Source organism: Hibiscus syriacus, unplaced genomic scaffold, assembly GCF_006381635.1.
Source record: "Hibiscus syriacus cultivar Baekdansim isolate YM2019G1 unplaced genomic scaffold, ASM638163v2 tig00110610_pilon, whole genome shotgun sequence".
NCBI lineage: Eukaryota > Viridiplantae > Streptophyta > Magnoliopsida > Malvales > Malvaceae > Hibiscus > Hibiscus syriacus.
Window position 1 is genome coordinate 2,955,634 of NW_024062800.1, and position 10,830 is coordinate 2,966,463.

The 10,830-nt window shown below is 32.7% G+C and overlaps 1 protein-coding gene across 1 annotated transcript; it reads left to right on the plus strand.

The window, feature by feature from the left end:
- Positions 1-8,222: 8,222 nt before the first annotated feature.
- LOC120135566 (homeobox-leucine zipper protein HOX11-like) lies at positions 8,223-9,682 on the plus strand. Its single transcript, XM_039151839.1, has 5 exons — positions 8,223-8,269; positions 8,301-8,533; positions 8,675-8,994; positions 9,107-9,186; positions 9,317-9,682. Exons 2-5 carry the CDS (start codon positions 8,305-8,307, stop codon positions 9,642-9,644), a joined length of 957 nt encoding a protein of 318 aa, XP_039007770.1. The 5' UTR covers positions 8,223-8,269; positions 8,301-8,304; the 3' UTR covers positions 9,645-9,682.
- The last annotated feature ends 1,148 nt before the right edge of the window (positions 9,683-10,830 follow it).

Sequence of the window (10,830 nt, forward strand, 5' to 3'; positions counted from 1 at the left end):
ATGAAAAACAAAACTGATGGAAGTTTCATTTCTGCAATAATGTGACATGAATGAATTTCGAGGACGAAATTCTTTTAAGGAGGGGAGAATTGTAACACCCCAATTTAGGGGCTAAATTTAAGAAATTATAAAGTGGTAGATTTAATTGGTATTTTGAAAGAAACAGTGGATTAAATTGTAAAATTTTAAAGTTGGCAGACCATTTTAAGAAGTGTAGGAAGTTCAGTGACTAAACTCATGGTTTACCAATTTTTATTATGGGATGAATTATAAACCCTATTTGTCGTGCCCAGTTTCCAGTATGTTTCCAGTTTTCATCTTCCCCTCAACCCCTCTTTCAACTCCGATCTACTCGTCGTCCGACCTCCGATCGACGAGCCGAAACCACCATCGTCATCGTTATCGAGCGAGGAACAAAACCCCTCAAACCTTTCATCGTGAATCGTCGCCGTTTTTCGTTAATTTCAGTCGGAAGTATCATCGGTAATAACTCGATTTCAATTGGTTTTTCATCGATTCACGACGATCCGAGCATTCGTTTACGACACCTCCCGCACCATTGTGTTCCTTGCATCATTCCAAGTCCGCCGGTGTCATCCTTGGTCTCCGTCGACGGCGGCGCATGAGGAGGTGAAGCGGTCAAAGTTTCTGATTCGTTGAAATCGAGCTCTCCGCTGTTCAGAATTGTGAACCGGGCTTTGTAAGTATCTCGGAATCGCTCAAAATAATTTTTAAGAATTTTCCCATGATTTTTAGGCAGTCGGAAGGGGCCCTATGCGCCCCCACGCGCCGCCACTGCGCGTGGGGATGCTCCAAATGACCGGTTTGACCGACTTTGGAGCAGAGTTGACCGGTTTGACCGGTCACAACCCGACCCGACCCGTTGACCCGACCCGTTGACCCGACTCGTTGACCGTTGACCGGCGTTGACCACTATTGACCATAACTTTGACTGGCTTTGACCGGGTATTAAACGACCTTTGACTTTGACCGAGTATACCTATCCTAACACTTTTCGACGTTCCAAATTCGATTCTGCAGTCCGTTTTTCGAAATTTCAAACCCGAAGACCTCGAAATTATCGGTCAAACCCGTTGACTCTGATTTTGACCAAAAATTCCAAATTTCTGAAAAGCCATATTTTATGCTTTTGACGTCCTGAATCTGAATCTGAAGTCCGTTTCGCCAAATTCGAACCCAGTAAACTGCTTTTCACTGATTTATCACCCGATTCGATCCGTTTATCGTAATTAAGCTCCGTTTCTGATATAATTTATGTTGATATGTGTCTGAGGAATTATTGGAAGTTGAATTGAAGATCAAAGGCGTTCGAATGGAATTTTTATTGTCGATCAGTATTGCACGGAAACCGAGGTAATACTTTACTACCTCTTTATGCTTTATGGAACATGTTGATATTGGTAAATACATGAATAAGATAATGTTGATAATTTTTATAGAGTTGATTAAATTATACACTCGATATGAATGTGGTAGAAATTCTGTAACTAAATACGGATCGAATGACTAATATAAGAGATTGAGGAATTGTTAGAATTAAATTACAAGTTTGTGATTGGTGATAAAGGAATCAGCTCTGGATTTGTAACTTATATTTTATATCATCAAAGAATAAATGTTAAAGGTACTTGGATGGAAAATTATGAGAATACTCGGGTATGGTAAAATTACTAAAATACCCTTATATTGTAGGATGACAAGAATTGTCCTTAGAAGTTGGTTAATAACTCTGAAAAGACATTGATCCGATATAACTACTGATGTGCATAAGAAATATTAGTTTTACTTGAAAATTTTGGATAACCGGTTTTTAACCCCAAAAGGGTTTATGCAAGATGCTAGAAGTTTGTTAAGGAATCATTTCAAGATCAGAGAAGGTTCGGGAAAACAATTAATTATAGGATTTCCAAATTATATTATTTTCGTTAAGAGATAATACCGAAATTATTTGGTTATGAATTTACGAAAATACCCTTGAGAGGTAAAAATAGTCAAAATTGACTTTGAACGAGTAGGTAACCTAAAAATTTGTAATTAAACCGATAAATTACTGATTTAATGGTTGAGATTCCACTTTTGTATGAAAATTCCTAATAATTCGTTAGTAATGTTTGAAAAGACTTTTAACCTGGAAATCTCCGAGTTATGAGTAAATACCTGAAAAATAAATTATCAAGGGTTCTATTTTGTCAGAATTGTTTGAAAGGACTGGAAAAGATGATACGTTTGAATTAAATGATAAGATCATATGGAAGGAAATGATTGGAATACACTGAATCTGTAAGATGACCAAAATACCCCTGTAATGGAAATGATTAAAGAATATCACAAAGCCAGGAATGAATGGATATCCTCAAGCTTTGAAATGAATGGAATAACATTGAGCATAAAAATGTCCAAAATACCCTTATGACCAAGGATAAGTAAATGAATTGGATTCATTAAGGAATCCAAATAAACATGGATGTTGCATTGTTTTTTTTAAAAGTTATGGAATATAGTTTAAGTCGGTCGACCAACGTTAATGCTATGTCAGTACATGAATGGCATAAATACCACTTGAATGTTTGTTCGTCTTCTCAAATTGGGATTGATGATAATTATGGAAGTACTCAGCTCAGCTTAACGTTAGAGCGCATTCGATATTAAGAAGTGGATATTAGTGAGATAAATCAACCATGAACACAAAATAATGATTTTAGTAAATGAACAAAGAGAACTAAGTGGAAGTACAACATGTATCCGAAACATAAAAGCATCGGAATTACTCGGAAATATTCTGAAGTAATTGGGATATTGATTTAACTACTAAATAAACCGAGTAACTTTAATTACTGAGAATTTAGTAAGTGATTGAATGAGTCTGAGAACTCCAATGATATTACATGATGTATGATTACTATGGGTTATGAACCAAGAATTAAATACGTTGACAATTCGTGATATTGTTGCCATGTGGATAGAAATAAAGATTATTTGGATTCTCTATTGCTTCCTTTATATGTATTCAGTAATGATTTTGAAGATGATTTATAAATAAGAATTGTTGGTATTAAAGTGTGAATACCCTGGAAGGGCAATGAATTAACCAGTTGAAATACATCAATTTTAGGAGTTGTTGATAGTCCGATCGATTGACATGGATGGTAAGTGCCCTGAATCTTCGTTCTTACTTTATCAGCTCAAATTACTCTGGTCATACTTGAACACTTTCTTGAGATATATGAATCATAGAGAGATTCGGAAATATCAACCTTAAATGTCTGATTAGATTGGTTATTAATCGATTCTCTTCAATATGACCTCGTTCCTAGAATCAAATCAAATTTCATAAGTTTCGTGTTATCCATACTGATAACTACAATGGCCTCTGAAAGCACTTGGATTCTCTAGTGTATTCCCTAAGTACTATTTAATTGTTTTATCTGTTTTGAAATATGGTACACTGAAATCTATGGTTTACTGCTTATTGATACACCACTTACTGGTGATGATTTATAGATTATGATTGATATATGATTATTGGTTTTCACGGATATATGATAACGATGTTTATGGATTTATGGAATTTATGCTTACTACATAAATTGTATTTTTGAAATACTGATTTTGGATGAATTGAATTACAGAGTATAGCTCTGATCGAGCTGATAAACCTTACGGACCTAATGTGACTCTTGGGTAGGCTCACAGGCCCCAAGATGCTCCATTAGGTTGGCTCCCTTTGCTTTGTGCTTAGGGTAAGCCTTACGGACTTACAGACTTAAGGATACAGGCCCCAAATCCTATCCTTAGGTTGGCTTCCTTTTCGCTGTATGCTTAAGGTAAGCCCTATGGACGCAGTTCTGGGAACTGCGGCTGGTGTACAAGAGAATGGTTTAAACTACGAGTTTCAAAAGTTAAACTTCATTATGATTTTATGAGATTTACTGAACTATCATTTGATTGGTGTACCTATTATGATTTTATCGTACTGATGGAACACACTAGACATCCTATTCGACCTCATGAAAACGTGGTTGTATGAAAGGTTTCTTATGAACTGAGATTCATGGCTTCTACTCGATGAACTGCTAATGGAACCTTATATTATTCTGCAATTGGTATACGTTTGATTCAATGAGGAAATTATGGCTTCCCATTTATCTACATGTCATGTAGCATCATCTGGTAGTTCTGTATTACTGAGCTTTCCGAAGCTCACTCTATTACTCACCATTGTAGGTTAAAAGATTGTACCGGTAGTTCTTCCGGAGTTGCTTGCAGAGTATGGTACATGTGATTAGGGGGCATGTAATTGTATTTTGCTATATATACGAGTCTGAAAATCTGTTTTATTTCGAATACTGATAAATTTTATTTTGTACTCATAAAAGATTTTATGAGTTTACATGTTTTAAGAAAAGTTTTAAATTTTCCGCTATTTTTTTCGGTGGGTTACTCCGGTGGCCCTAATGTGACACTCCATATTGGATCGGGCTATCCGCATCGGTCTGAGGGGGTGACACTGCAACTACAAATACATATATTATTATTTTATCTACAACTTACAGACAACGTAAACATGGAACTGATCTGTTTCTCTAAAAGATTTCACAAATTTTATGCACTGGTTCATGCAAAAGAATGAAAAGAATGTTACCAACTGAAACAAAACACCGCCATTAATGAAACCTTCTTGGATGAAGCAACCGGTTTTTTTATATCCGGTTTTTTTCAAACCGAAACTGGTTACACCGGTTACACCATCCGCCCCTCCAAACCGATTAGAATCTGAACCAGTTTTTTAAAAATCCGGTTTTTTGGCTAGGTGAAAAAACCAGATCGGTTTATTATCCGACTTTGTGCATGTCTACCGAGTATGAGCGTTACAAAATGACTCTATAATAATACGACGTATTAGTTAATGAATAATTTTAGTTCGAATCCCATGAAAAATAATTTTTCATCAAATGACTCTATAACAAAGCGGTGTCGTTTTGGTAAGAAAGTCACGTCAGTAACGTCATGGCATAGATTATGTCATGTCATCATGATGTTATGTCATTAATGATTGATTTCATAATTATAGTGAAAGTTAAACGTCAGTGTTAGAATTAACAAAATTGAAACGTTAGTAACATAAATAAACTCAAGCTAAAAGGTGAATGGTATTTGAAGTAGTTTACCCAATAATATATATCTTAAACTATAATTAAGATTAATTATAAAATCCTAATAACTCGGGGATTAAATCAATTAATAATTTTTTTGAATGTATTTTAAGGATAAAAAAGAGTGAGGAACATTCATTCTATTTGCTATCCAGACATTAAAAGTAGGAGTAGTAATAATTAAATAATTGAATGTTGGCAGCACCCAATAATTTAAAAAATTATAATTAAAGCCTGCATGACTTCAATTATTGCAATGATCCCTAAAGCATGACACGGCTGACCTGCTCTCATCCTCTACTTGTGCTTCTCTTAATTTCCCCCTTTCTTCATAACCCACCTCACGCGCGTGGGGCCTCTCCTCTCCTCTCCCCTAACATTATTTTTCCTTTTTTATTAGGATAATATTTACAATATATCATTTAATTTTTAAGTTGAAAATCGTAATCATTCCAATAATTCATTTGATATTTTTATTTAGTTTTGAATTTACTTTTATAATATAAAAATAAATATGTTATTTATAACTTAATGAAAATTTAAAAATACTATATAAGTTATATTTTTATAATTCTAAAAATAGTTAACAAAACAATCCATAATTATCTTTAGATTTTGATTTTGATTTTGATTTTTTTTTTCATTCATTGGATACCCAATTTGTTGATTTATTTTATTTTTGCTTAAAAGACACAAAAGAAAAGAACATTATTATTATTGGTATGCAAATATAATATGTTCTACTTTCTTTGGAATGGTGAAAGATGGTCTCTTTGTTTGCTCGGATTGAGCATAATACAAAGTAGTAGTTCTTTTTTTATGTCGAAATCCCATGCTAATGTAACGTGACTAAGAAGTTGATCACTGTTTATCTTCATTACCCGCTGTCTTTAAAGGTATTAATAAATTTAGCTTAAGAAATAAAACTATTTGTGTTTATTCGTTTATATTTTTAAATAATAATATTCTTTTAAATTTTTAGTATCATATTCATTTATTTATTTTTAAAAATATTCCTAAACATATTCGTTTAATAGTCTACCGCCAACACTCACATTTTATCCTTTTATTTGCAAGACAAAAAAAGATAAGATTACACCAATAGTCCATTTATTTATTTAAATAAATACATATTATTATCAAATTTGTTAATCACATAAAAACTAAAACGTTTTATAATTCGATACATATGTCACATATTTAATTATAATGATGAAATTAAACAACTTAATTGATAAATAGACACAATAATCGATTAAATAGTATATAATAATAAATTTAAAAATGTTTGTTAAACACATGAAAGCTTAGGTGAAAAGCAAGGGTTGTGTGATAATTGTATTCAAGCCAACTGGTCAATGGCACCTTGGTAGGGGAAATGATGTTATTATGGATGGTCAGTCATGGGTTCAAGGGTTCCGGTTCAGCCACATTCATTGGATTTGCGTCATTGGAAGGAGTGGTAATTGACTACTCGGAAACTGGGAAATGTTTAGATTAAATTACTTTGCTATCATTTGAAAACAAACAAAACCATCAAACAGTGCCATTCTGCTATAATTGTGTTGGGTCAACAACGCTTCTTAATCATTATGTTTCTTCATCACCTCTATAATAATAACATATATCACCTCTATAATAATAACATATATCACCTCAATTTAATTATTCATTTTAGTAGTCAAAAGCTTCTTTTTTTCTAAGATATAATTGATTAATATAAAATGTAAAAAGTTATTATAATGGATCTGAATTGAAATATTAATTAAATTTATAAAATTTTAGAGTAAATTAAATAATATTTTAGGTTAAAATGAAAAATATTATGTTCTTTATAAAAAAAACTACATAAATTGTATAATTATTTTAGTTACAATTCAAAAAATTATTGTTAATAAATTTATGTAATATTCTTAATCATAACTAAAATATTATTTATGTAAATTTTAGAATAGATATAATAAAGACGAACTAAGATTGATTGTTAAAAAGATAAAATTATTTTAAGAACAAAAATTTATTAAATATTTGGATTTTAAAAATGGAAGGAACAACAACTAGCCAGCAACAATCCCTTCTATCCATTATATAGATTCGTCACTGAATATAATAGTATTTTAGATTGAAATTTTTTTTGGATAATCAAATTTTTATTATCTAATGAAGAAAGATACAACAAAACATTTCAATTGGGAGTATAAACGCTACTTACAACAAAAATCAGTCTATACCCTAATAATTACATAAGTTAATATTAACATATTCGGTTCTATTGAAGTTTCTATTACTGAGATTGATTCGAACAAGGTCTTTAATATTTTTTAAGACTTGATCAGTTGTTCTTGATTCTCTTCTGAAGATTCGTCTATTTCTTTCTTCCCAGATCAAGTAAATGTAAGCTGTCCATGAAAATTTCCGAATGGTGGTGAGAAGTGATTTGCCTTTCCAATGTTGAGAAGCCCATCCAATTCTTGATTCTCAATTAGAATGCATGATGCACAAATTTTAGATTGAAATTTGTTATACATATAATGTTATTAATTATAATCAAAATTATTATCCATCGTTGTACATAACCTTCTAAAATAAATGTGATAAACTATGTAATAAATTAGTGTACCGCCTCACAACATAACTTCCGTTTGCATGTTGTTCAAGATCAACAAAATGTTGCCCATGGATTAGATTAGACATTCTTAATTGCAAAAAGAAAAAGAAGCATGTCGCTGTTGGCCTTGTATTGTATCGATAAACAAAAGGAGATGGACGAAAAGCCGTGTGTTTTCTCATCAGTCTCCTGCTCCAACTTTCTTTTTATTTCTCTACAAAAGTCAAAATAATTCACACTCCATTTGTTTTTAATACCATTAAAAAAGATTTTGCTTTACTGTTTACAAAATAGGAAAATCTCTTCTCTTTCTTGTGCATATATTTATATAGATTCACGTGCGTTTGTCAACCTGGATTTGTCGGTCAATCTCTCCCACGGAGCCAAAAGCTTAATAAAAAGGAGTGTAGGGCGAGAGGAGCAAGTTTGAATAGGGTTTCTTCTTTTTCAGTTCATCTCTCTCTATCTTCATCAAATCAAACAAGACATTTCAAAGCAGTCTTCGAAAGTGAAAAAAGGTTGATGGAGTTAGCTTTGAGCCTGGGTGATTCTTCAAAGCCATTTCCTTTTCTAGAAAAAACCCCAAAGTTATCAACCAGTGATCTAGGGTATTGCAAGGAAGCTCATAGAGATGGAGACGACGACAAAAGGGTTTCTTCAGATCCACCTCTTCAGCTTCATCTTCTTCCTTCCTCTCCTCTTCCTCGCACGCCGCCTTCTCAGCTTCGTCTTCCTTGGCTCAATGATAATCGTCAGTATATTTTATTTTTCCCATTAGTTTTTTCCATGCTTCTTATCTTCTTTTTTAGTTCTTTCTGGGTTTAGGGTTTTGATTTTTATCTTTTTCATTATCTAACTTGGAGAAAATCGTAACTTTGTATTGTAACATTAGTGCACGAAACGGGTTCATCAGAAGGACCGGTAAGAGGGTTAGACGTGAACCGGTTAGCGCTGGTGGCGTTGGGGGATGAAGCGGAGGAAGGGGCGGCGCAGTCGTCTCCGAACAGCGCGGTGTCATCCTTCCCGATGGATTTCGGGGTCACAAACGGAGTCAGCAGAGGCAAGAGAAACATGGAAGCCGAAACCGAAAGGGGTAGCTCCAGAGCCAGCGATGACGATGAGAACGGTTCAACCCGGAAGAAACTCCGGCTCTCTAAAGAACAATCGGTTTTTCTCGAAGAAAGTTTCAAAGAACACAACACCCTAAATCCCGTGAGTCAAAACAAAAAACCGAGCCACTTCTTTTTTATGTATTTCCCTTGTTTTAGGGTTTGTGTTTTGAACATTTTGATTGATTTTTCATTTTTAAAAAACGTTGGTTCAGAAACAAAAGCTCGCCTTGGCCAAACAATTAAACCTTCGTCCTCGACAAGTGGAAGTTTGGTTTCAGAATAGAAGAGCAAGGTATACATACTAATTAATTCTTTTATTTTATTTTCATGGTTGTTGGGTTCAATAATTGCCAAAATATGTGATTTTTTTTCTGGGTTATTTTATAATAATGATTTCGAATAAAATGGTACGAAAAAAACAGGACAAAATTGAAGCAGACGGAGGTAGATTGTGAGTATTTAAAGAGGTGCTGCGAAACACTGACAGAAGAAAATAGAAGGTTACAAAAAGAACTGCAAGAGTTAAGAGCTTTAAAAACTTCCCAACCATTTTACATGCACTTACCTGCCACTACCCTCACTATGTGTCCGTCATGTGAGCGTGTCGCCACCACTTCCACCGCCACAGCCGCTGCAGCCGTCTCCACCTCTGGCAGAAATACGGATGCCAAAAGTGTAGGAATCCCGTTTTCGCCACTGGAAACACGTGTGACCCAGAGCCAGTCCGAAGCCGACCACGCTGTTTCGTGAAATCATTGGACGTGACCAGTCAAAATATGCTGTCACCTTTATTTTAGCCCATTTTGTACATATTTTTGGCTTGAAGGAATTTTTTTATTTCCTTTGTTGAACTTTTTTTTATATATATTTGTCTCTGTTCTCTTGAAGTTTTATTAGGGATAAAAAAAAAGGTTTAAAGGAAAAGATATTTAAGTTTTTTCGATAGATTTTGTTTAGAGTGGAGGAAGATATCCAAGGAATTTCTTTAGGAAAGCTGCTTTGTTTGTTTGACATGGAAAAAATTAATTCCTAATACTTAATTGTCTCATTGTAATGTAATGGTTTTGTGATTTGAGATTAGTTTGTAATAGTATTTTTGGTATTTGTGTAAATATATTATTTAATTTATTATTATAATTCGTATTTTATTTTATAATAATATCTTTAAATAGATATTATTAATTATTTTAAAATGTCCACAGTTGATGATTATTTGAATCAAAATTAATGTAAAATTTTATGAAGATGTGTATGAAATATAAATTAAGTTCATATATATTTATTGAGAACAAATATTAGATCAATTCATTTAAGATTATATGGATCAAAATCATAAGTTGATATTTTATAATTATATCATTAAATGTTTAGATTATAATTATTATATGTCTCAATATGAAAATTTTTGTGTTTTGACATAATCAAACATTATAGTTAATCAAACAACTATAAAGATTTTTCTTGAACATAATAACAATCATGTAATGAGATATGATTGATTAAGATGAAATTTGTTTCTCTTATATAAGATGGATATATCTAGGCCTTTAACAATTGAGATAAATATATATATATATATATATATATATATATTGTTGTACTCATATGAATTCATTGAGATCAATATCATTTATTTAGTCAAACTAATTAGGTAATTAAAAAATTAAATATAAAACGATATAAAGTTGACGTTTATTTAACTTGACTAATCATAATTGTAGACACCCTTTTTTGTTCGGGTTCTAACTTATCATTATATTATTATTAAAATTATTTTATTATTTTTTATTGTTATTTTCATATTACAAATCAGGCCCAACAGAGGTCCAAACCAAATTACAAAGGCCCAACATTACAACCCAATCGGTAGGCCCAAGGTAAGCCCACGCTTAACACTCAATGCAAACTACGGTTTCACCTTTTTTTCCCTTTGCAC